This window comes from Cyprinodon variegatus, unplaced genomic scaffold (assembly GCF_000732505.1).
Source record: "Cyprinodon variegatus isolate N-32 unplaced genomic scaffold, C_variegatus-1.0 Scaffold85, whole genome shotgun sequence".
Taxonomy (NCBI): Eukaryota; Metazoa; Chordata; class Actinopteri; order Cyprinodontiformes; family Cyprinodontidae; genus Cyprinodon; species Cyprinodon variegatus.
Window position 1 is genome coordinate 745,123 of NW_015150538.1, and position 27,211 is coordinate 772,333.

The 27,211-nt window shown below is 39.4% G+C and overlaps 1 protein-coding gene across 5 annotated transcripts in view; it reads left to right on the forward strand.

Annotated features, from left to right (window-relative positions):
- The window catches only part of mctp1 (multiple C2 domains, transmembrane 1), a 168,708-nt gene that overhangs the window by 133,926 nt on the left and 7,571 nt on the right, over positions 1–27,211 (forward strand). For 3 of the 5 annotated variants that reach the window (XM_015373325.1, XM_015373326.1, XM_015373328.1), the window contains 4 exons: positions 6,055–6,153; positions 17,331–17,440; positions 17,890–17,999; positions 18,826–18,923. In XM_015373325.1, the coding sequence (XP_015228811.1) occupies positions 6,055–6,153; positions 17,331–17,440; positions 17,890–17,999; positions 18,826–18,923 (417 nt within the window). Of the gene's footprint in view, positions 1–6,054; positions 6,154–17,330; positions 17,441–17,889; positions 18,000–18,825; positions 18,924–27,211 lie in introns of those variants that run through there. The other 2 variants (XM_015373327.1, XM_015373329.1) reach the window with 2 other exon arrangements.

The window sequence follows — 27,211 nt, forward strand, 5'->3', positions numbered from 1 at the left end:
TTTGAAACATCTATTAACGCCGGGTTAAATAAGTTCTGAAATTACACTAAATAGCTTTAAAAGCACTAAAGAAGTATACTTCGACTTTACCCTTTCAAATGTTTCACATTTTGCACTAGCTGGTGCCTCAGTGTTACATTAAATCCCATCAGGCTGTGATGAAGTTTATTGCATTGTGATTACTTTTAAAAGGCAGCGTAACAACAGATCTGAACTGGGTTGTATTTAAACATGTAAACATGTTTAAATAAACATATTTAAACATGTCAAAAACTCCATGTTGAAAAAAACCTTTGAGTTAGATTGAAGTGTATAGCTCTTATTCGTATATTTACAGCCTGCTGGCTACAGTCCCTGTGTAATCTAAACCATGATGTCTACTCTCACCTGTAGGCTTGATGTCCAGAGCTGGCTGGATGCAATCACCTTTAGGCTATGTGTGTGTGTGGATGTGTGTGGGGGTGTGTGTCTAACATGCATGTGCAGCTCAGCTTCCTCCCACAGGGGGGCTTACTTAGAAAATGGGGAGAGATAGATTGAATGAGAGACAGAGACAGGGAGTGAAGGAGCGAGGAGATTACCCTCGCACGGTTGACTGGTCACTGAAGCGCTTGTGCTCTGCTCAGCTAGGCTCCACTAGCCTCAGGAGGACCTGACACAGATAAGATACACAGTGCAATCATGTCCTGCTCAGGGGCTTACTGCCTAGTGCACCGCCTCTCTCTTTTTTTCCAGTGTGTATATCTATCAATATCTCTCTCACACACATGTATCTACAGAAAAGCTGCCTTCCTCTCCCATTTCCTGCTAAATTTGTCCCCACAGTGAAAATAGAAGACTCTTTACTCCTAAACCTTTGTAGGGGGGGGAATCCTTAAGACACTTAGAATATCCTGTTGGCTTAACCTTTTTGAGATATTAAGAACACTACTGCTTACAGCATAAATTAGCATATTTTTGTAACGTTAGCACATTCACTGAACACAGACGTACACTTTTCTTATTGCACTTTGGCAAAATGCCTAGGTATGCAGTGATTGCAGGTGGACCTCTGCGTATCTGCGGAGGTTTAAGTTTGATTTCCTTTCAGCTTAAAAAAAAACTGTTTGCAGGAATAACTGGTAAGCTTTTGTGATGCATTACAGTATAACAAACTGTCTAACCGTCAGCCTACAGCCAGAATCTCTATTACATCAAATTATGATATTACCCACTGATTGCCACCACTGTGAGGTTCTCCCATTCAAAATGGCCCTTCCCAGTCAAAAGCAACCCGAATGGCAGCCCACTTCCCTCCAACTCCCAGCAAAGTCCCCTCCAACTTCCTGCCACCGAAGTGACCCCCTCTTGCATATATTTTTACTCTGACTTCACCCTTTAACTTAATTACAGGGTCTGACCAGGAGATGATGCTTCTCTTTAGATCTTAATGTCCACAAATCATGACAAGAAGAATATTTTAGTACAAATATTGATGTTCAAAAAGGAACTGTAGGGGACCAGCCAAGAACCAGCCAGGGGCCCATCAAGGAGGATGGGGAGATTTTGAATGGCTACTATTGTACTGGTGCTTAAATACAGTAACAACAGAAGCTGCAAAGTGAAACAATATCAGTAGCCGCATCAAGGCCTGGTTCGTGCCTGACGTGTAGAATCAAGAAATAATTTAAAGAGAACCTGTTTGAAAACGAGTTGTTCCCAAAAACCAACCAATGTCACTAAATCAAAAGACATCTGAGAACAGCTGACAAACTAAATCATGGACTTTAATCAATATGGAAAAAGTTGACAATGACATTTTTCAGGCTTTATGGCTCCAATAAACCACAGTAGAACCAAATCTTGTCCAATAATGAATTGTTGAGTCACCAAGACGAACACAGAAGAACATCTCTACAGGCCTCACTCGCCTCAGTTATTGTTGCTCAGCAATAAACAATAAAAAACTGGGCAAAGCATTCATCATTGTGAGTCTTCCAAGACCAAAAACCACTGCTGGCTATCAGAACAAAAGGGCCTGTCTTACATTTGCAATATATCCAATGCTTTTGAAAAACCATCCTGTTATTGTCAGTTATTTAACAGGACAAGGATTCAAAGCAAAACAGTGGGTCCACCAGTCACTGGTTGAAAAAAGAAGAACAGCAACAAAACATACAAGCATACATGAGTGAAAGCTTGAATTTAAATTCCATTCAGATGCTGTTTGGCATTTTACAGATGATTTATGCTCAAAAACCCTTCAGTGAGATTGATTAAAACATTTCTATAAATAAGAGTGGAAAAATGTATTTTATATCTCATGTGGGAGATTTTTTGTCCAGACATCTCAAAGGTTTGACAACGGTTATTGCAATCAAAGCATAGCTAGTTCTAGTTTTTGAATAGCTTCTTCCCTAAATAGATAACATGTTGGTTGCAAGTCACATAACTAGTTTATTTTGACACATTCGTCAAAATCCAGTTAAAAGAAGTGAAAGCTTTCACAAGACACATCAACTCGGTGGAATACAACATCAAGTTCACCAGAGAGGAAAGCAACGACAACAAGCTACCTTTTCTGTTTGGTGAGCATGGAAGGAGATGGAAACCTCAACGTTGAAGAGCATAGGAAATCCACTCTCATAGACCAATATATTCTCTTTTACTCACACCACCCACTGGAACCAAAACTTTCTGTCATCAGAACCTTACAACACCAAGCCAAGCATGTCCCTACTAAAACAAAAAAGAGGCACAAAGAACAGAAACGCATCAAAGATGCTCTCCAAATCTGTGGATACCCAAACTGGGCGTTTGTCAAATCAGCAAGGAAATCCAAATGACATGCAGCAGAACATAACAGTGAGAAGATTAAATGCAAAAACATTGCCAACCCATATGTTGCTGAAGTCTCTGAAAACCTCAAGAGGATTTTCTCCAAACACAAAATCCCAGTACATTTCAAACCAAACTAGACCCTTAAACAGAGACTAGTGCATCGTAAATATAAAACCCCCGAACCTAAGATGAGTGGTGGGGAGTAAACAGTTCAGTGCAGTAAGAAATGCTCTGATCTTTATATTGGAGAAACCAAACAACCTCTCCACAAACGCATGACTCAACACAGGTGAGCTACATCCTCTGGACAAGACTCTGCTGTCCACCGACACCTTAAGGGCAAAGGACACTCATTTTAGAACCAGAATGTCCACATTTTGGACAAAGAAGACAGGTGGTTTGAAAAGGGTTTGAAGGAAGTCATTTACGTAAAGAGAGAAACAACAACCTTAAATGAAGCACAAGGACTCTGGTTTCAGCTTTGAAAACATATAACACAGCATTAGAGATGGTTCTTTCCCACTATCATCTCTATCCCACATATCCTCATCGCCATGCAGGGGATAAAAAAAGTGCCCCTTTTAAGCCAGGCCAACAACAACCCTAACAACTCCCCGGTACAGAGGCAAGGGCCAGTTTCGGGTTAATTTGCAGGCCAGCAACAACCTCAACGACTCCCCATTACTAAGGGTGTTACTGTTACGGTTCAATTTGCATGTTTTCTAAGCCATAACAAGGCTCTATAAAGCCTGGAACTCAACGCTACTCCAGAAATTTTGAATTGAGAAAGCTTTCTGGATGGAAAACGAAACGTCTTGAAACTTGGAAAACAAAGTTGTTTTAATCTTCTTTTTTTGAATAGTTGATCTTGTTCATATATTTGCTGCCGTTTGCAGTGAAACATTTGAGCACACCTTTTGGTTTTGACATTCAATCTCTAATTGACTTCAATGCACATGAAGCGTTTGCCTTATGATCGAGTTAATGTATAAGTTCCCTCTCTCTTAAATTGAGAGCAATGTGGATACATTTAAACAAGTTTCAGACCCATCTGTAGGAGCAGTGAAGCACCTTCCAAAGCCCAGAGCTCCTCTCTCACTCCCAGTCACGGCAGCGTGCAGATTGCTGAGACAGGGACATGGCATAATGTAATTGGACTAAGGAGAGCACTGGGAATTGTAGCAATAGAATAAAAAAACGTGACTGAAATGTTGTTTTGGTGAGGCTATTGAACTAGTGATTCAATGGGGTTGTCCTCAGGTATCCTGGGAGGCTTAACTGCTGAGGAAGAAGGGTAGATAAAAAGTTGAATGTCTGTGTTGTTTTCTTCATGCCTCCAGTGAAGGATGAAAAGCACTATGCTGTAAAAGATGCTTTGACTTATCGGCTCCACTTTTCTTCCCATCTCGCACTCTCTTTTTCTGCTGCTCAGCAGAGATGCTGGTTGGAATTGCATTTTAATCATGTTTGGCTAATAGAGCAAAGAATAAAAGCAAGAAGATAAGGTAAAAGGAGTGCAGAAATGCATTGTCTCAATATGCAAAACACACTTAAATGTTTTATCTTTTATTTTACTGAGCACATGCATCATTGCTCTCTATCTTTACATACAGTATCTCTGTTTTTCTCTTTGACTTTCTGTGATTGCGTCTTCATTCTGAATTTCAGTATTCTTTACACCACTTTCTGAATGCTTTTGTAAATACTTTTGTCCTCTTTTACTGTGCAAAAGTAATTCCACATGAACATTAACTAAAGTGGAGCTTTGGGTAATGCTTTCGCTTATTCTTTTCTTTACCAATAAACACATATTCCCTTTAATATATTATCATGAACTCTTTCCCATTTTTGTCACGAAACAATTCTATCATTCTATTTGATTTGACTTAATGGGATTGATTAATTCAACACTATTTCTAAAACAGGGAGGAAGTAAATTATTGTTCTCAACAATTTAGAAATAAGTATAAGAAGTCTTATATACGTTTGGGCCCCCTTACTCTAATATCACTGAATAGAATCCATTGTGACCAGCTGTCCTCAGAAATCAGCTACTAAGTATATGCAGTCTACTTCTGGATAATCTAATCAAAGTTTAAATCCAGCTGCTTTGTGATAAATTGAGATGTTTTTTTTAGAGAAAATTACTGTAGTTAACAAACTGCTGTATTTAAACTGAGGAACATACCAGATGGTTGTGGGATAGCACTGTGGAGAAGGTTGAAGCAAGGCTCAGGTTATAAAAACAACTTCAAATTTGATATCTCACAGGGCTTTGTTCAATGAAAATAGAATGGATGTGGTATTATTGCAAGCCTATTAAGACAAAGTTGCACTAATTTGACAGGCTCAGTCTTAGGAGGAGCTGCAAGGCTATAATGCTCAGGTTAAAGAAACTGACAACAGGACATCTAACTGGTGCATTGCACAATTCTTACTGAAGAGCGGCAAGAAGAGAATCATTGCTGGAATAAAGAAAAAAATGAAATCCTGTCAGCAGTTTGGAAGAAAATTTAGGTAACATAAAAGGACGTGGTCTGGTCTGTTAGGATGGTTTTCTTGGCTGCTTTTGGTTAAAGATCTAGAAAACAAACAAACGAGGTAAACCTCATTGAAAACCTCTGCAAAATACTGTAGTTTAGACTGGATGGATCTTCAGCTTTCAACAGGATGACACTAAAGGTACAGCCAGAGCTAAAATAAAAGCATGGGATGAAAACTAAATTACAATATAAAATGGTCTTGTTTAAGTCCAGACATAAATGCATTTTCATTTTTCATCTAAAGTCTCTATATGTGTTATCGACTAATGGCTGCTGAATGCAAATGCATGCCACAGTTTGTGAAAACATTTGTAAATGAATAAATCCCTCCCTCCCACTTCACAGTTGCACATTACTTTGTGCTGGTCCGCCACATAGATCCCAGCTAAATGCATTGAGCGGTGTAAAAAAGCGTAAAAACACATGGAAATATGTCTTTCTCTAAAGCATAGCACAAGAATAATATTTCTGTATAATTTTACCCATCAAATTTTCTTGAACTAAAGGCTAATAAAGGTGAGTACCAAAGAATAATACTGCAAATTAAGGCGAAATCTGTGCCCTGTGATGAACTGTCCCCATCGGATTTGGTGCGAACAGTGCATAAGACCCAATATCCACATTGTCTAAAGATAATATTTTATTTCCTTTGGCTTGTAAAGAGAAAATGTCCCTCTAATCTATCCACAAGGACCCTAAACAAGGCCCCTGGGAGGACAGCTATGATAAAAACCATATCCTCGAGGATATATTGGCTTCCTGGCACTTTGAGTGGATACGAGTGATGGTGGTAAGTTAACATGTGTGTGGCTCTGGCTCCGATTCCTGCTGGTGTGTGTCGCTGTCTCCCGGTTTGCCAGTTAGCTCATCGTATGTCCGACGGCCTCCGTTTGCCGTCCTTGTCAGTACCTGTGCCCTGTCCGTGTCTCAGTTTGACATTGTTCGCACTGCACGTTTGGTCCCCTTGCCCACTGCAAGAGTCATGCCTGTGCCTGCTCTTTTTAGGTGATTGGGAGGATAAGTGAGCTCCAGCATGTCTTCTTGTGTGGCGTCCCCCTAGCCCTGCTGATCTTCTCTAACATAGGATGTTAGCTGTCGACGGAGGTTTGACTGTGTTTGTGTTTGAAAGTTTTGGTTGTAGCTGAAAAAATTGTCAGATGGGGATTAATGAATGTCTTTGTGATATTTGTTAGAATAGCAGTGCAACGATAGTGATTTAATATACTTAATCGATCAACATGTTGTTGTTTGGTTTAAAAAAATAATTTTCACTAAAGAGCTTTTGTAAACATTAGGCACCTATGAATAATCTAATAACCAAATTAAACATTTCAGTGTTTATTTAGTTGCTTGTAAAAGCATTCATTTGCCTGAAGTTTTTCTTTTTTTTCCTCTTACATGGTAAAACCCTAGTATATTTTATTAGCGTTTTTTAAAATGGCTGAACCAAAATGATTTTGTTGCAGCAAAAAAAATTATGCATTTTTTTCTTTTACAAATAAAAATCTTCAAAGTTTTATAAGCATTTATATTCAACTCTTCACCAAAATGCCTCTAAATAGATTTATTCCACAATCTGATTTAATTTTAAAGAATCCCTAATAGATCCAGTTTGCCATAAGTCTTTGAGGCTCTACTGCTAAGGCATGGAGGAGGTTGCTCTGGTAACGTGGGATTAAAGTTGAACATTCAGGTCTAAACTCAGAAACAAAATGTGTGTGTGTCCACCTTTTGCTAATACTATGTCGCAGTCTGCATGCACAGGTTTGAGTTACTGAATGTTTCTAAAACCTTTGTACATAAGGAGCCTTAAACTTTCTTTACAATTTTTGCCACATAGTTCAAGCTTAGAAACATTGTAACCAACTTGTTAATTAACCAACAACTGTTCTAGTTTTGGATTTGGCCATTTTGATACAGATATCCTTCGATTTAAACCATTTCAAGGGCTGCATTGTGGTCATTGTCCTGCTGAAGTCATTCACTTAGTCTTAAGTTTTTTTTTTGTTTTTTTTTTCTCCTTTATCTAATACTTTTTTCCCCTCAGATTATGCTCTGCTGTTGTTCATCCAGCTTCCTAGTGTCCCTATTTCTGCAGAGAGAGCATCTCCTAAGCATAGTGCTGCCATGGGGAAGTTTCACCATTAGGAAACATTAACATTTGGTTCAAACAGTTCAGTTTTGGCTCCATCTGCTCCAAGCACCTTCTTGAACAAAGCTTGTGGCAAACTGTGCATTAGACCCCAAATATATTACTTTTAACTTCATCTGAAAACAAACATTTGCTATGAATGTAGTTCTCACAGGTAATGGGACTGGATTAAAATCTTCAATTTTTTTCAGAAAAAAAAAAAAAAAAAGCATGAGGCAATCTTTGATAGAAAATTGCAAACAAGATGACATTTAAAAAAAACTTCAAACATTGTGAATACTTTTGCAAGGTACTCTCTATGTGTATGTATTTGGTGGTTAGTGTGGGGGTACTTCAACAAGGTTTTGGGTGCTTTTTTTATTAAACTTGTTTCAGGAAGTTCATATATTCATTGCAAATCCCAAAGCTCATTATAAGTGACGGAAGAACGTCTACTCCCCCAAGTGTTATTGTTCTTAATCACACACACAGACAAGTGGCTGAACCAGCTTAACTTTTCCATTGATGAAGTATGCATCAAAGGATTGCACGGTACGCTCCCCCTACTGTAGGTGAGGAGTTTTTCTGGTGTGCTCCCATCCACCCAAAAGTAAGTCTCTGTGAGACTCTCGCTGCATAGGATGTTGGAGATGGCATACACTCAGCCCTCCCGGTCTCTCATTGGACAGAATGTGGAGCACAACACTTGACAGCAGTGTCGTCTGATTTTTGAAAGTCAGACATGCAAGAAGGCAGCCGCCACCTTTCCTTTTAACAAGAGTCATAAATCTGTAATGAGCACGGAGAGGATGCATATTTTATTTACTTTTTGAAGAAGTGATCCCCTCACTTTGTGGCTGTGCACCCTCATTCATATTGTTTTCTTTCTAAAACAAAGTTATAAGACTGTGTATTTTTTACATCTGACTCTATTGCTTGTGTGTCTCTGAGGGTGCATATGCAATAAAAGGCATCCCAAAGTTTTGTCAGGTTTGGAGAGTGAAAAATCCAATTTTATTTAACCCCATTTAATTCCTTACAAGATAAAGATGCTTTATTTGTTTAGAAGAACGTGTGTATGCACATTTCCTAAACCTACAAAAGCATGCATGTGCCCTCACTGCGGGATGACTAAAATAGATTGGAGGTAGGTCAAGCAGTAACATATGTTTTAAGGCCAGACAGAAACGCAGACAGACTGACGAGACAGAAGCAGATGAGTCGGAGTGGCTAAAATCAGGCCAACAGCGGACAAGAGTAATAATGTCCCATTCATCACACTCTGCTATGCTGGATGCCGGGGAAGGACGGGGGAAGGAGAGTGCAGGAGCAGGGGAACAGAGGTGAGGCGGGGTGGGCAGGGGGTCGGGTGGTAGTGTAAGGGGTGATCAGGAGATAGTTGGTGTGTTTGAGCCTGACCTTGAGCCTGATAGAGTAGTTGGCACAGTGGAGGTGATGAGAGGCTCCGCAGGGAGATGGGTAAAGATGATCAGTGGCGTGCAACCTCCTGCCAACCAGAAGCATTAGTGACACGTTCACTCATAACACTACAAACTTCTCTCTTTAGGGCATTAAGCAGAGGTCAAACTGAAAATAAGCACCATCACTGACTTTTCTTTTAAACCCACTGCCTCTTTACCCTTCTTTATATATGTGTATATTTATCCTTGATGTGGGTGAACAGACTAATTAGTACTGTGGAGCAAAGTGTGTGTTTGGCCCACCATCAGCTGACAGTCTTAACTAGAGTTTGACTTTGGCTTTATGGGGGCAACCTTTAGCACATATATGGTTCTTTTTTTTCTGCAACACAAAGATTCATCCTAATCTGATAGGTATTTATTTAGTTACACGTATGGTGCAGTACATGGTGCAAAATGGGTGCTTTTATGTTGTTATCATGTGTCTGAGGACATGCTGTGCATCTCATTACTTCAGTTAAACGGATATGTGTTTGAACAAAGAGAGAGGGAGGGAAATAGATGTATGGGATAAATGATCTGTTATAAAAACTGGGAACATCTGCTTCCTTCATGTGGCACGGGCAAGATGCCAGGTTGCCCCGTTTTGTCTGAGGCATTTTTTTACGCAGGCTCCTAGTTCATGTCGTCATTTCCAGGAAAGGAGAGAGGTCCCTTTTTAGGTCAGTTTTCTAATACCGCTAAAAGCCTTTATTAAATCCCTAAGTTATGAAATCTGTGGCTCCTTCCTGCTTTTATAAGCTTGCAAGATTTGGACTGTTGCTAAAACAATTCATTTATGGCAACTATTTATAAATAGTTGAAAAACAGAATGCCTAGTTGCACTTTTAAGAGTTCATTTTCTTCTCTTTTTATTGCAGTAGTTGGAAAAAAAAGATTTGTCATTATTTTATCATAATAAATTCTTTTACATCACAAAAAAAATCATATAATATTTGTCTTCTCTTGCCTCAGAATAGATTTCTTCATACCAAAAATTGTTGTTCAGATTAAGCATACAATTTTCTAGAGATTTTTTTTCTGAATGAAAATTATTTGCACAGATTTTGTGACTGATGTGCATAAAAAAATTGAGTGTGCAGCTTAACTCTTTGACTTGGTAATAGATCCAGAATGAAAGGAATTGCTGTAGGGATTGATAATTTATTATTCAGTTTAAATAAACATAATCACATACATGCTCATCAGCCACGAAGAAATATAATGGAATCTTTAAAAAATAACAGATAATGTAATAAAAATAGAAAGTCCTTGTGTCAGTGTATTTAAACTTCTCTGGTTTTATTAAAGAAAAAAGCAAAACCTTTGTTTTTATTTTGATGCTTTAGGTTGAGTAGGTGTCTGTATGTTTCCCTCATGACTTCAAGACTCTTGGTTTGATTAAATTAAATTACTTTCATTACCTACCTTTAGTTGGAGTAAAGAAGTACTGCAGTTATTTATCTACTCTTATTACTCTTATTTACTCTTTATTTTATGTACTTTTCATAGTTGTAAATTTTTTATACATCAATTTTTTATATTTCAGAAGCATCACAAAGCAAAGGCCAGTTAAAAAGCTTCTACTGAATGATGCTTTATTCAGTCACTAGATCATATTTTTCTCCTATTATAAGCAGAATTGGATGTTTGTCGCTTGTGGAAAAAAAATATTTCTATAATCTTATTAATTAAAACGTGGATCTGTTTCATGTAGTAGCTGAATAAAATTAAATGTGACATTTTCAATGTTGCAGTAATATGCAGTAATGATTTTATGTTGTTTTTAAACCTTGTACAGGTTTTTGAAACTTAATTTGTGTCACCTCCATAGTACTCCTCGCTGTTCCAAATGGGTTTTTTTCTCCTCCGTTCTCCTGGGGTGAAAATGGGAGGAATACTGACTCTCTCTGCAGTTACAAAATCAACAACAGTGCTTTCAGATGCCCTCTGGGAGCTACATATTAGCATGCTGTCACATTTTATATGACATTTCAATTTTTACTGTGCTGCCAGACTGAGCGATGCAAAACAAAGAAAAACAGGTGCAATTTTAGCACAGCAGCAATGAGCAGCAGTCACTTGTGGTTCAGACTCATTTCCTGGTGTGATGGGGTACAATGTCGCTACTTTATAACTGTTGGGTTTATCATTTTTATGGCACAACCCAGCAGGGGGAAGAGTGTGATCAGGAGGTTAGAATGGTCTCAATTGGCTCTTTCGGTTCCACCTCGTAGATGTAGGACAGATATAAGCGTCCGTAGTAATAGACTGAGTTCTCTCTGACCTCTCTCTCTTGTTTTCCTTCAGGCCTTGGGTCACTGTGGAACAAACTGTCTTTGCAAAGTTTGCAACTGTTCACTTCATACTTTAGCATAGAAATGTGCTATTCCATGAGCCATCTCTCTCCAAACAAAATGAATTCCAGCACTTAGGGGCATTGTGCAGCTTTCTTTTGTTAAATATTTAATAAAGTGTTTCAAGGAGTTTACCACATTGTTTACCACAATTTACCATCCAGTACAGTGTGGTTTGCCTGAATTGCCTTTTCCTTAGTAGGTGTGCGAGAGTGTGTACCCCTGGGCTCACTTTGGTATCACTGAAGGGTAATTTCTCTCTAACACAAGCAAACAACCCGAATCGCATTAACGAGCATTCTCGATGCATTGCCAGGGAGTGCTCGGCAGGGATTTCACATCACACGCTACACATCCAAACAATGACGCAAACTTTTGACATAACCGCAAAAAGATGCATTTATTGTCTCTAAATGCTGTACATGCAATTAAAACATGCAACTCTTGCCCAACAAAAGGACATTGGCTCACCTAACATTTGTGCTGCCAGGCTGATGAGAGTTAATTGATGTCAAAGAGTTTCTTCGCTGTACAAACACATTTTCATTCACATTCACAAACTGTCTTAATGCAGTTTTTCCTTGTAACGCGACGCTCTGCTGACTTTAGCTTCAGCTCACATAACAGCCTGTGTGCCCCTCAGAAATAGTTTATAAAATAAATGCTTAGATAAGGAGTGGAGTTTATCTTTCCACAGAGGTAAAAAAAAATAAGACTAGCTCACCCTGCTGGAGAACTGCAGTAAATAATCTTTAACTTACCAAGACTCTACAACCACCACTTAATTTAAAACTCTTAAATCTATGTGCAAAGGTGAGTTGAGTCCCTTGTGCAAGAAAACAACCAAAACAATCTTTTTATTTGGTTATCCCTTACAGCTGTTGCATTGCTTATGAAGAGTTGGAAGGTGTCAGTGATTAGATTTTATACACAGACAAGGCTGATGGTTACAGTGAGACATGTCACTGTAACCCAACACTTCCAGAGAAAGCTGCATAACTTACTACGCCAATTCCATTAAATGGGCTTAATGTAAAATCTAAAAAGCAACAGTTCCCATCAGAGCACAGAAAGTATTTTTTCATTTTGTTTAAACCTTAACAGTTGAGTGTAGTTTACTTACACAGCACTGCATTATGACACCCATCATCTTAAGGTCGTATTCAAGATGGTTTAATACATGAAATACTATATAAAATCTGCATTATTCCAAATTGAACTTTGATTAGTTCGGTTTCTAATTAAGCTTTGCAGAGGCATGGCAGCAAGTCAATCCCTTGATTCAGTTTGCTAGATTAGTAAAGCGTTGAAAGGTTGCATGATGGGAGCTCTCAATGACTGGAGTTGGTCATCTCTTTCACACAGCACTGTTAAATTTAATTGATCATGTAATGTACATTGTTATTGTCATGTTCCTACCCTTTGTGGATTTCTTTAGTTCTCATTTACATTTTAGTTTATGTCATTCTGGATTCTTGGTTATTGTTTCTTTTTTTATTTTGTGTCATTGTAATTGTTTTCTTGTTATTTTTAAGCAAATTGGTGGATCTTGAGCTATACTTTGTTACCCCCTTGTGCCTGTCTTCTTTCCCTTAGCTCCCTTCTAGTCACTTCTATTCACACCTGCTCCATATCAGCTAATTAGCCCATTCTTTGTTCTGTTCCCCATATATACACCACCTCTGCACTTCCTCATTGCTGATTTCTCATTTTTTCTTTGCTCCCATGTGTGTTTTCCATGAAGTCTCCTGCATTTTTGGTTTGCAGTATTTTTGTTTTTGGACTTTGTTTCTGTTGCCTTTGGTATTTTGATTAAATTTGCAAAAACTCATCCCTACCTCCTCATCTCTGCATTTGACTCCTCAAGCAACTTCCACCAAACCCTGACATTTATGTGTCTAATAAAGCTCAGCCATATGCATTGTCAATGACTGCAGCAATCCCTCCCTGCTGAGCAAGAATGCTTCAATAGGAAAATGGAAAATTGCTCGATTTTAACCAACAAAACCAAAAAAGACCTGAAAGCGTGATAATGTATTTATTTCTCCCCCCAACATGAATTGAAATCAATATAAATGGATAGCTAGAGCTTAACAGTACAGACCCTGGGTCCCTGTAGATACATTAGTCCAGCCTCTGAAATAAGAAATCAGTCAAGACTGGAAAATCATGATGTGAGCTGGTGCTTAACACCAGAGCACAAACAATTTGTCCAACACCACTGAAAGAAAGTCAAAGTGCTGTATGTGTGCGAAGGATCTGCTCCTGAAGACATGTCAGTATGCAGACAAAACACAAATCTCGGATTAAGATATTTCACCTTTTTTTAAATGATAAAGTGAACACATAGCATGTATCTTTTGTTCCTGTCTGCGTAGATGTTCAATAAATCATTACGCTCCACTATGTTTAAACTGGTTCAGTAGAGAAAGAGGCCTTAACTTTTAAAAGTGAAGGGTTTATGTAGTGTGTGTAGGGATGTAGTACTATTTGTAGAGTCCCACAGTATGACCAGGTGTGCAGATCAACCTTATCTCATAGCTTTAGGGTGTGTGTGTGTTTGTGTGCATATTAGGTTCCATTATAAGAACAGGTTGCCTGACTCCATATGTGCTCAGTGTGCAGGCAAGCTGGGAAAACAAGGTTCTCCATGGCCCTCAGTGTTATTGCTACCTCCTGCCTCCCAAAACCGTGTTTGAAGACAGGAAATAGGATTCAGACCGCAGTCCGAAGGGCATGTGGCAATGGTTTATACGCCTAGGACCTCTGACCTATCGTCTCCACCTCCACTCGTTCTCTCAAACCACTCCCATGGCCCTAAAACACTCTCCCCTGAGTCCAGGCTCGAAAATAATGTGTTCTGATCCAGCCTGGCTTGGCCTGACCTAACCAAGCCCTGTACAATAGACACATCGTCCTGGGATTTGTTTTAGTGCAGAATGAAAAACAGATGGATCTGAAAGAAAGAACCAAAAGAAGCAGGAGGGTGAGAGGGGGAATATAAGGGAGTCTTGTAAAATATTTTTGAAGAAAAATAACCTAGAGAGGTTGTCTAATGATATGTATTTGTCTTGTGTGGTTTTGCAGGGGAGGCCATGTGGTCTCCCTGGCTGCTCCATGGTTCATTTTTCATATTATCTGATCCTGGATGGAGAGCAAAAAAGAAGAGGTTTTATTTTTGGGGGCTGGGGTGGGGGGGTAACTGGGTCTCATTGGGAGGGCTGCGGTGAGGTTGTTGGACTCAAAGACCTAAATGTGGTCCTGAAGTTTCATGTCTTTGACTGTTGCACTTTCTTTTGTGGGTATTAGGAGAGGAATTACTCAGAGCTTATTTCTCTAATCTACCAGACTGAATCCATCTTTCTCAGTTACACAGTTCCCTAACAAAAAGCAACGTGGCCCCTGACTTTGTTCAACTTAAGTTGTTTATCAAGCCACAGTGTCACAATTTGCTGAAGGGGATACGTTTCGCCCCTATCCCGGGAACGCCTTGGAATGCCCTAAAATGAGCAGGAGAACGTTACCAAGTATCACTGTACCAAGTTCAATGCAACCCCATCACCAATAAGGGGGGAACATGTATGGATGGACAGAAGGATTATCCAATGTCTGGTTGCCTTCAAAGAATACTCATCCCCTTAAGATTTTCACATTTTGTGATATTTCAACCCCAAATTTCAACATTTAATGCAGATTTTATTTGACAAACAATACAAGTAGTGAATAATAGTAAAGTTAAAGCCTAGAAACTCATATGTTAAAACTTTTTGTATAGAGATGTGGTTTGCATTTGCGTTCAGACCCTCAAAAAAAAATTGTAATTGTTTTACCTACCGTCAAAGTTATACATGCTGAACAGCTTTGTCACTCATAGACTAATGTATGATTATTGAAAGCAAAGACAACAATACATTGTTTAAATGTTTTTTTTTACAAGTTAAGACAGTGACATGAATCTATTCATTTACCAGTGTTCTGGCAATCCGGGGTTAAGGATCTTGCTCAGAGACCCAGAGTGGAAGATTGTAGGAGTCTGGTAAATGTCTGGTAATCAGCTTTCAAATAAAATAAGCTGTACTGGAACAAGGAAATCTCTAAAACCTGCAGGACCAACTTTGGGGATGCCTGCCCGAACCACTAGGCCACCACTCCCCTGCTAGTCTAAAAGCTTTACGTGTGTAACAATTTTCACGTGTAGAGACTAAAATCTTAGATGGAGAACCATTTTTTAAGTCTGTCAGTAACAAGTGTTTTCAAGTTCCCAACAACTCAATTTCACTGTTATTTCAAAGGAAAGGCATCCCCACAGAATCAGAATCAGACATACTTTAATAATCCCAGAGGGAAATTAACATTAACATGAAGCTGCCACTACATGTTAATGGAGGGCTGATGTGTAGTTTTACCAACAGTTGCCTGATGCAGATAATAGTTTGCCTGTAGGCCAGAAAGTTCAATTAGGTACATAAATCTGTAGCTCCTCTGGAGTTACCATGGCTACATCCCCTTTTACTACACATTCTATCAACACTCTTGCTTTCCAGGTCTGTAAGTTTTGGTCAGATTTATTTTTTTTGTTGCCCTTTTTTCCATGTTTTCTTGCCAGATTGATTGAACTGTGCTTTGAGATGTTTGGTGCTCTGGATACTGTTTTCATAACTTAACCCTGCTTTGATTTTCCATAACTTTAACCCTGACAGATGACACGTCTTCCTCAATCTTAATGATGTTGTTTAAGGGTTTCACTCAGCAGCTGTATTGTACAAGTATAGGATCCCTTTATTTGAATTTTACAGTAAGGTTTGAATGAATTTGGTTGGACTGTGTATGCTTTAGAGATTGATGGGTTGAATGCTAAGGCACACATTTTTAAGATAGTCATTTGTAAGAAAATCATGCCTCATTTTACTGAATGTGAACCTTTGTTTGGAGTCAGTAAGAAATATCTCCCCAAAAAATTCAAGTTTCTCACTTGGAACATAAAAACAAGTGTCAAAAACTTCTTTAAAAATTAATACTTTAGGAAGATGCTGCTGTGTGTTAAAAAATCCTTTAAAAATATGTGTGTATTACAAATTTTTTTTCTGGTAGATATAAAAGTTTATATGTATTTTTTTCTTATAGTTTGACTGCATAATTCCCCTGGCATCCCATAGGTGTCCTACAGAATATGTTAATATCTTTTTTTAATGGGTGGTTCTGTTAATTACTGAATCCTGAGCATGCCCACCAAACACATCCAACACTAGAGAGTCTGTGTCTTGATGTCTTCCCTTAGCCACTGGCTTTGGGTCACCTCATTGTGTCCAGATCTGTCCTGTCTCTGTCTCCCCGTCACTCAGCAGGCAGCTTGTTGACTGTTGCATGACTTCTAAAGTTCTTCACTTTGCTTCAGTTTGATGGGCAGGATTTACATGAAATAGTCTGCATAGCTCCTAGGTTTTTATTTTTTTTCCTGCTCCAGCAATAACATTGAGAGTTCACAAAAGGAGGAGTCTTTCATGATGGTTGACTGCGTTAATAAGGATGATAATGATGTCACAGCTGGTGACATCATCACAGCGTGCCAGCCAGCAAAACAAAAGAGGGCTCTGCCTGGTCGTCGTAGCCGCCTTGGCAGGACCAAAAAGAGAGAGAAAGAGGGGGGAGAAGAAAGACTGGTGCATCCATTTGGCTTTCAGTTTAATTCTGCCTCTTTATTCTCATATTCAAATTTTTCCTGTGAGTATTTGTAAGGAGGGAAACATTTTGATTTGTTCTGCCAACTTTATATCTTTATTACGGCCTGGAATGAAAGCGCTCCGTCACTTCAGGCAGGATATCCAGTGATTTGGCTCCCAACTCCAAATCAAAGCTGTTTAAAGTGCATTGTTCTCAGAGAGATGCCTGTGCCCAGCCTCTGCCTTCTCTCTCCTCTTTCTCCTTTCCTTCTGTCTCTTTTCTGTCCATCTGCATCCCCCCCCTCCCTCATCCATGCTTTCTTCTTCACTTGCCTACATCTCTATCTGTCCTCTTGCAGGACTCGGAGAGAAAGGGCTTTGTGAACAAGCTTTATGCCATTCAGGACGTGTGCATCAGTGTACAGAATGCACTGGATGAAGTGGCCTCCTATGGCGAGAGGATAAAGAAGTGAGTGGAAAGCCTGCTCCTCGGCACCAGGCCCACTTCCCTTTGCTTCGCTCCACGTCCTGGTTCTTTACTCACATTGCCAGGCCACTCTGCCTTCTCATGCCAGGCTAACTTATTGTAACTAAGAGCTTGAATCTTTCATAGGCCTGCCTGACCTTTTTATATCATATATGGAAATTAATTCATGTGCATGCATACACATAATGTACATTTCTGCATCTACAGAAAAGCTTTTTCTTTCATTTATCAACAAATGAAATCTGATGTTTTAATCTAATATTGTTTGGGGTTTAGACAGTTTTCCCCAAGAATGGCTGATCTGTAAACTCTTATCATAAGCATTACAGTTTTCTAATTGCCTATAATAACATAAGTGAAAATGAATCATTAATAACAGGCTGTTACAATATCTTCAAATTTGAATCAATCTCATTCTTCTTCTTTTACAGCACATTTAACTGGACCGTGCCTTTCTTAAGCTGGTTAGCGATTGTAGCCCTCGTTGTGGCCACAGTCGTAATCTACTTCATCCCTTTGCGGTTCATCGTGCTGGCATGGGGTGAGGGAATGGCAGTTATCTGCATTAACTTCAATTATTTATATTCAAATTTTAATTAAAAGTGCACACTAGTCCGCTCTATGGGACTAGTGTGCACTAGTGCCATGGTTTTATCATTTTTAGGTTTCATTAAACAGTTTTTTTTAACTGTAGTATAGCAGTAAAGTAACTTAGATCCTGGATAATTCTAGTAAAAAAAGAAGTTCAAGAAAGCTGCATTCATTTTGTTGTATTAATGCAGAAATTTTACATGAATCTGTGGTTTCATCGTTGCATCTTAAACAACTCTGAGTGGGAGATGTTCTCACAACATGTTTAATTGATTGTCTTTTAACAAGTCACATATGTCAAACACTGTCCATTTGCATGCCAATAAACAAGACTGCATGCTAAAAAATAATTAAGATATTAGAATAGGGTTTTGCAGTCCTCTTCGGTGTAAAACCTTTCACATTTTCACATTTTGTTTTCCTTGTAAGAGATTCATTTGTTTTGGGTTTTTTTTTAGCTGACCTCTGTCGGATCTTTAAGACACATTACACATGGACAAGTTTGGAAAAGATTAATGCTCAAAAATCCTTGTGTAAAAAGGTTTAAAGGTTTAAACAAGGGGGTATTTTTGAGACCAGTTCCATAAATTTCCCCATTAAGCTGGTAAATAGAAATACTTCTTCCGTGTTTGCTTTGCTTTGTTCCTCTATTGAAGGAATTGTTCAGTTAAAAGTTGATGTATTAGATTTCTAAATGTGTTGTACATATATTTAGCCATGTAAATGCTCATTTCTTACTCCTCTCTACTTAGCTACACTTTCTTTTCTTTTAACAGGGGTGAACAAATTCACAAAGAAGCTACGGGACCCTTACACCATTGACAACAACGAGCTGCTGGACTTCCTATCCAGAGTGCCCTCAGATGTTCAAGTGGTGGGTTCATTGTTCATTCTGACACACCTGTTGGCTCCAAGCCCTGCTTTCCTTTTCCTCGTTTAGTGTGAACCCCAGAGCTAACAATTTCAATTGGCAAAAAAACAAAAAAGAAAATATGTAAGAATGGCAGCAGATTGCATTGAGTCATTGACCTTTCAGCAAACCACGTGACAGTAAACCATCTGCCACAATCAGCAGAGCATTTGAGATGTCAATGCTTAAATAAAAAAGAAGCAAAGTTTAAAGAGCACTTAGAATGTTTTCCTATCAAAATCTCCCTCTTAAGTTGTATAAGCAGGATCGTTCACTTTACAAATCCAGCCTTTATAGTTTAATTGCAGGAGGAAAGAAGTCATTATAATAAAAACATGCTATAAGAAGTCCTTATTTTGGTCGGATGAGACTAAAATGTAACCTTTTTCCTGCATGAAAATGTAAACACTTCACATAACTCTAAATAATGATGGTTTTCATCAGCAGAGAGAAAGAAACTGGTAATTGAAATTCTGAATAGAGCACAATAAAAGACAGGCCAGTAGAATAACTTGTTAAGGGTCTCTAAACACTTGAGGCAAAATTAGTGGTTCTTATTGCAGCACCATAATAATCCTAACCCTGCAGCTACAATAATTAATGCTTCAATATAATATGAGGTGAAATGGCCCAGTCAAAGTCCAGACTTCAGTCCACCAGGGAATATATGGCAATACTTAAAACATAATATTAAGACATTTGAAGCACATTTATTTTTCGCTTCCACTTCACAGTAAAGCACTACCTTATCTTCAGATCTAGATTTAAAAACCTGGATTATTATCTTTTCAGTTAACAGTTATTAGTAACATCCAATAAAAAATAATAAAGTTTGGTTATAAAACAACAAAAAGGAAAAACATTCCTCCCGGGGTTTAATTACTTTTGCAAGCCGCTCCTATGATTGTCTGACTTTTTTTTTTTTCCTGCCAGCCTCTGCTTTGCATAGTAGCACTTTCCTCTGTGTTTTCATGTGAACGCGTGCTACTTTGTTTTAGCCATTCCACCATCTAATCAAATTAATGTAAAGCTGTTTTTTTGAGTGTTTTTCCATTAAAAGCTTCCCACGCTAATTTAATTTCCTCCTACATGGCTGGAGCTGTGTTGCAAGATAACAAGGTTAAGTGAGTTTAGTGTTCAGCATATAACCAGGTTGATTGACTCCATACCTACTCTCCCACAATTACAGTTGGCTGTTGTTTTTCAGCACTGCTGGTAATTGGAGCAGAGTGTAAATCAACAGCTTAACCGGCACCCTGGGGTTTAGCGTCGACGTTTACCATGAGATCAGATTAACTTTGTGACTGAAGGATTCAGACGCTTCCTTAGGTACAATGTAGAGTGAAATGTGTGTGCAATAACAATCCCACGCTGTGCTGCAAAAGAAAGCGCAGTTTAAACATCAATTAAACTGCTGCTATTGGTGGCTTTACCCAAGCCCGATGGTGTCCACTGTGTCCCGTTAATGTCCTGTTGCGATATGGACAGACGGTGGCTCAGGCTGAATAACCCGAGGCCTCTGATAGGAACAGTCCCCCCCGCCACATCAGCACTGAAAAACTTCCTCTTTGATTGCTCATTGCCCGCATCTTTCATCTTTACAGGGTCATAATCCTTGCCCCCCTGCACACTTCACATTCACTCCCCCTTTCTGCCCTTGCACAGATCTGTAGTTTACAGGGGGCTAGTGCAGCTATCCATCGACTTAAATGAGCCCAAGCTGTCCCCTCTGGTAAAGTGCAACCACCTTACCCACCTGAAGCCTGCGGGTGTGTAGGGATGAAGAGGCCCGAGCCCGGCAGGTACAAGCCCTTTACAAGGCTCCTAATGAGGGCCTGCTGGCTGAGGAGGGTGGGGGCAGATGTACTGCTCTGGTCCAGTGTCTGTACCTCTGGAGTTGTACCTACTGTAAAAGTAAGGCTGTAAGTGCTACTGTAAGTTTAGGCCTGAAGCTGTGGAAAGGAAATTGTTGCCAGGTGTCACTAAGAGTTTAGAGGCTTGCAAAGCAGTGGAACCATCTGAAATAGAAAATTCGTTAGACGGATAATGGGACAAGGTGCAAAGAAAGCTGAATGTTTATTAGAAATGAATGGGAAGGTTTAGCTTGATTTAAAAAAAAAAAAATTGTCAAGAGTTGTGAAACCTAAAATATGTGTCATTAACTTTCTCACTGAATCCAAAAGTGGGTTTGGAAAAATGACACCCTTCTCTGCGGTCATTGTCAGAAAGCAGACCAGAACGTTCTGCCCTGCCTCAGGTGGTGGGTTCATTTTGTTGCCTGCCCCTTGGCTTACTGGGTCAAAAGCGTCAGCGGGCAGAAAACCCTTGAGGCTTTCAGGCGATGGTCAGATCCAAATGGAGCGTCCCTTCATGGCCACGTGTCTGTGCTGCCTGCTGGCATGGGTGCAGAGGTCCACTATGCCTGACACCATGGATGACTAATGAAGTGCTATTTCAGGGCCCTGCTTTGACCTCAGACACATACATAATCACGCCCACAAGTTCTCCCACCTGCCGTGCACCTAAGGTGGGTCACGGGCATTTCGATGCACCGTTCCACATCATTTAGAGGGGCTTTAGAGCAAGCAGAACTGATGAGGTTCTAATGACTTTATATACAAAGGGCAGTCACACTTGGCTACCATTACTTAGCATATAGCTGCACTGCATTGCAGCAGTGAATTTGCTGCAGAATCTATGTACAGTAGTTTTTTAATTCCCTGTATTATATAAGATATGAAAGCTTGAACTTTGCTAACATTTTATTTACTAAGGAATAACTTAGGATTTGGGGAACTGAGGTCTGATAAAAGGCCGTAATCATTATAACCTGACTTTGAGCCTTCATTCAGGTTAAACTAAGGTTAGTTTGTTGTAAAGGCTAAAGGCAACTGCTAGTCGAGGAGCGGCCCTGACCAAAAACAATTTAAATTGGATAAATATCACAAGGGTTAATGAATAAATCATTGTTAATTAACCATTAAACTGTTGTCACATCTGCTTTGGGAGATATTTAAAAAGAAAGGTATTGTTCCAGACCATGTTCCTCCTCTTTTGGACATGGTGTCCCTGGTGGATGGGACATATCCCAACAGGATAAAGTCATTGACACAATGCAGAAGTACTTTGGAAATGATTTGAAGTTTTGACAGGTCCCACTCCCCATACACCTCTTCAAGGCCTGAGGGGTTTCCATGCCAGCCAAGTGACAATAATATCTCCAGCCTTCCTTAGGTCTTTCCCTGGTGGGACATGCCTGAAATACCAAGCAGACAGATTCATAATATCGATCTCTTGAGAAACAAATCTGACCCATTCTTGCCCAATATTGGAACTTACAGGACTCTATAAGTTACAGGATCTTACAGAACTTACAGGATCTGCTGCATATTAGTACCAGAAAAGACTCCCTGCAGCAGTGTGTCGCAGTGAGCTCGACATAGATATTTTTGATTTATGCTCAATTTTGAGCGTGGTCTGCACTATACACTGTGGGTCTAGATACAGCCAAGGCAGCGAGGAAGTGGGGGCGAGTTTGTCCGACAACAGAGGGAGATGAGGGCCAAAAAGAGCGGGGATCCAGGTGGAAAAAGGGTCCCAGCGTTCTCACACACCTCGCTCTTCTAGCTGGTCCAATTTCACGATTTGTTTTCTGCAATTACGTTCATAAATACAAAACAAGCCGGCCTCCTGTCTGCGGCACTGTCTGTGGTCACCTACAATTTGGGAGAGGTGCAGCCAAGTGTCTACAGAGGCGGCAGGGACGTCTTTTTGTTCACTGCGACACCTACAGTAAGCAGACGACCTAGTTTCGAAGTATAAATGTGGCAGCATGAAAAGGAACTTCAATGCTCAGTATGTATTTCACACATGAAGATCAGTTGTGGTCCAACTCAATTGTTACAGTCTGTATAAAAAAAACTGTCATCAGGTTGCCCACAAACAAGCAATTATGGCGTTTTAGAGATTGGTACATCTCTCAATCTAATCATTACCTACTAGGACTAACTGGATTTATACTAGATGAAAACCTCGAGACAGTTAGCCTCTGGAAGTAAGATATTAACTGTGTAAAACCTTTTTACGGCACCTTACTTAGAAAAATCCTAAATTACCTTTTTCAGGTACTTAAACTTTAAAAATCACTTAAGTCTGAGTGCATGGCCCAAAACAATGTTGTAAGGCATTGTTTAAATCATTTGCTGGTTTAATTAATCTGCAGTTCCTTTAACCACCTGAAAGGTTTATGTTGCCTTCACCATCTTCCTTCATAGGAAGGCATGTTAGAGACAATGTATTGGTAATATGTAAAAGAACATCACATCTACTAACCACGGTTACTTGTGTTTTGGTTTATAATATTTCACTAGTATACTATCCTATGATCACTATAACAAATCTGCTGTTTCTTTTTAAACAAGGCTGAGCTGAGAAACAGTCACATTGCAGAGTATTCCCTACCTGGCGTTTGGGACGTGCCCGTGCTTCTAGAATGTTTTATGACACCATTAGGAATGTGAGCTAGGGAGAGCATAAGTAGGGCCAAGGCAATTAGCATGCCAAGTGGCCCTTTATGATAGCTGTAAAGGAGCTGGTTCAAATCCCCAATACAAAAATAAGCATGAATTCCAATTTAGGGCCTAATGAACAGCAGGGAGTCTGGTTAATATTTTTAGGCACCATTTATGTTTGCTGTGAAACCTCAGTGGACGAAGAGGAAATAAAAGCAGGATAGTTAAGGGTTGAAACTCTGCCAGATATCATCAGTCACCTCCAGCAGAAGTGTCTTTCCCCTTCGCTTTGCCCTTCCCCACTTTGGAGACATTTCACCAAAAAAAAAGGGCAATTAGTCTCTATTCGGTATGTGTCTTGTCATAGCAACTAATAGGAAGGATTTTCTATTCTCTCTGTGAGCCATTTTTTTGTTTTGTTTGTTTATTGGCTTATGTCACCTTGGCACGCCGTTTCTTTTAACACAACACAATAGCTTTGAGTGCTGAATCCTTAGTCTGCATACATTAGTGTTTCCCTGCAACCATTTAATAACCCTCATGCTCCATTAGGTATCACTTGAGATGCAAACTGCAGAGTTTTGTCCTCTTTTAAAAAAAAGTATCTGGTATCATTAAAATGATGCGTTTCCCCTTTTTTTGAATTTGTTTATTTATTCACCTATATGCCGTTTTTTTTCTTTTCCTCTCTCTACTCACTGTCACCCACCTTGCATGTCTGCCCACAGTGGCATCATCAAAACACAGTGGAAGGTTCAATGTGAGAGGGTGAAAGAGAATGAAAGACGGTGAGGAGAGGCAGGGAGGGGCAGGTCCCGGGATGCTTTATGGGTAACGCTGTTAAACGAGGCACGACGCGCGGTACACGGCACCCCTTCAGCAGAGCACACTTCAAAGCCTGTTTTTGCACTTGTACTGTCAACATTTGGGGAGAGGGAACGGAGTGAGGGTAGAGCAGCCTTTGAGCAGCGTTGGGTCTTAACACACCTCTTCTCCTGTCTGTTTTCCCTTCAAGCTCCCCGCCTGTGTTCCAAATTGGTTATGTGCTTCCTGCATTACCACAGTTTTTGCTTTTTTACCCAATTCCACTATCTTTTTATTTTCTTAACGTCCCACTTTCTCCTCGCCCACTCTGACTTTTCCCTTTTTTTCCCTCTAACTTTTAACTAGCTCCTGTTTTCTGCATGGGTGTGCATGTGTGTGTGGTAATAGGTGAGGTGAGCATGGAGCCAAGGGTGTAGCATCAGGCAGGCCTGTCACCTGTAAAGCTGAATTGAACCAGTAACGTGTGAGCCCCATTTCTCCCTGGCTGGCATCTCTTCACAGAGGAAAACTCTTGTTTGATTGAAATCTTTTCTTCCCTGCACCATTTCTTTTTGTTGATCCCCTTTGCTGCTCTACATGAGAAGCAAAAGAAGGAATACTTTCTACTGACAAGCAAACTTTTCTTTGTTTTGCATGTGCTTTCTTGTTTTGTTTGGACAGGAACGTCACCGTGCAGAATTAAACTGTGGCACACTTTTTTTTTTCTGCTGCTGTAGGCGTTTGGCCCTGTAAACAGGGCCAGTAACATGAAGTGATCTAGCATTATACTTGCCCTACTTTTGAGTTAATGTTTGATTGTTTAAAGCTCAGAAAGTTAGAGGCACCTTTGGTTGGTATAAAAGCTACTTAAGTTATTAAAAAGTCCTATTTATTAAATAATTAGATAGTATTTTATTTATTATTAATGATCATAGTCATGTTACAGATGTGTGGTTTTGTGGTCATGTTTCTATGGGGAAGCTAGACAATCACTGACACCCTCCACTAGAGGATCATTAGCAATGAAGCTGCCTGTTTACAGACTCCTATATTTAAACAAACTAGCTAAAAAAAAAAATGTATTTTTTTTTTTTTATTTATGATGCCCTTTTTTTTAATGGATCAGACTTTGAACACAGTCTAGACTGTTATGGTTTCCGCACGCTCTCTTATATACACAGAATAACCAATAGATGCAGGATTTTCTCAAACGAAACACTTTTCATCACTCGCTTTTTGTCTCTTTTCATCTTATTTCTCTGTTCAGTCAGACACCTCTTTGGTGTGGCCAGTGAGAAGAATCCAGAAATCCTAATAAGGCCTAGAAAGCCACACATCAGTAGTTTGGCACTCTGTAAAAAACCTATTAGGACTTAGGTGACCCTCATTTTAAGGCAAATGAAGAAAACGACCTCATTGTTTTGTTTTTTACTTCACTATTATTATATTTAGATAAAACTAAATTAAGAGCTTCCTTTTTTTTGACCTTGGAAGTATGGATCTTGTGTATCCTTTATTTTTGCTATTACATGTAGAATTTCTGAATTTTAGGACTTGAGATCTTCATTGAACCGTCAGAATGAGATGGTACAAGAGAGAGGATAAAGGCTTGTTCCCAGCCAGTGCTGAGACGCTCCTATTCTCGTCCACAGCAGATAGAGCCACCATGAGACAAAACAGAGAAACCGTATTGATGCGAGTTTGCTGTCTGCCTCAAGAATCAGAGAAGGTGTCAGTCAGTCAGACGAACAGAGTAGCCTGTAGTACGTCAACTTAGAGGAGATTTCTCAGACGATACTGGCTCTTTGGTGCAAAGTCTGTTAAGTCTGCCTTTTTTCTATTAGTATTCTGATTCAGTGGCTACTGCTTGTCAATGTCTTGAATCTATCTAAGCTTGCTGCTGAATGCGTGTGAATGTCTGAAAAGTGAACAGTTGCCAGTGACAGCTGTTAGTTGTTCAGCCACTGCAGCGGCTGCGTTGATGTACAATACCCATCACTTTCAGGTCAGGACAGGTTTTATTTTATCTAGGATCTAAGTTTTACATCAGTTGGGGAATCATGTCATGGAAAAATGTGTAACTGAACTTCATGTTAAGGTGAGAAGTCTTCAAAGTATATTTATTATTTTAAGTTAGCAGAAGGTCCTTGTGGAATAACTACCTAAATAACCGGATAGAAGAGAAAGTTTTTCCTGTTCTACTCTAGATTAAATTAGTGTACTATATTCAAAGCAAAACTATTTGAGGGCCAAACTGTTTTCCTTCTGCTATCTGTCAGTCTCTTTGAGATGATAATTAAAGATAAAACACTCGATTTAAATAATTATGCATTTTCTTTCCAGTGGATCCAACATCTAAAAGTTTTCTGTTTTCTTAATTCTTAAATACAAGCAATGCAATATGTATTATCTTAAAACTACTGACATACCTTGAACATTTGCATGCTTTTTCCAAAATCATCCACCAAATTCAGTGTATTTTACTTTCAGACTTCCATACATTGAGTGACAGTGACACTAAAGTAAAATGATGCATGGATTTCAAACTGCTTTAGCGTTAAAAAAGAATACATTTAAGGCATGTTTTTAGTGTAAAGAGAAATGGGAAAGTCCTCTACATTTGGGTTCAGAAACAATGTGTGTTATAGCTGCCTGTCTGCAGCTCAAATGTCCTTCAGCAGCAAATGTAGCACCAGTATGGAAAGCTGCATACTACTTTTATTAGGCTGATGTTTTCCACCTGTATGTGTGGCATGAGAAGATGATTAAAGAATTGAGAAGACAATGGGGAGAATACACAGTTTGGTGTTTTTTAAGAAAACACTCACAGTAAAATCAAAGGCCTGACTTTATTTATTTATCGGACACCACACCTTTTTAAATTGAATTAAACTAAAAGCCTTTGACTGGGCTGACCCACTCATAATATGTTCCTCA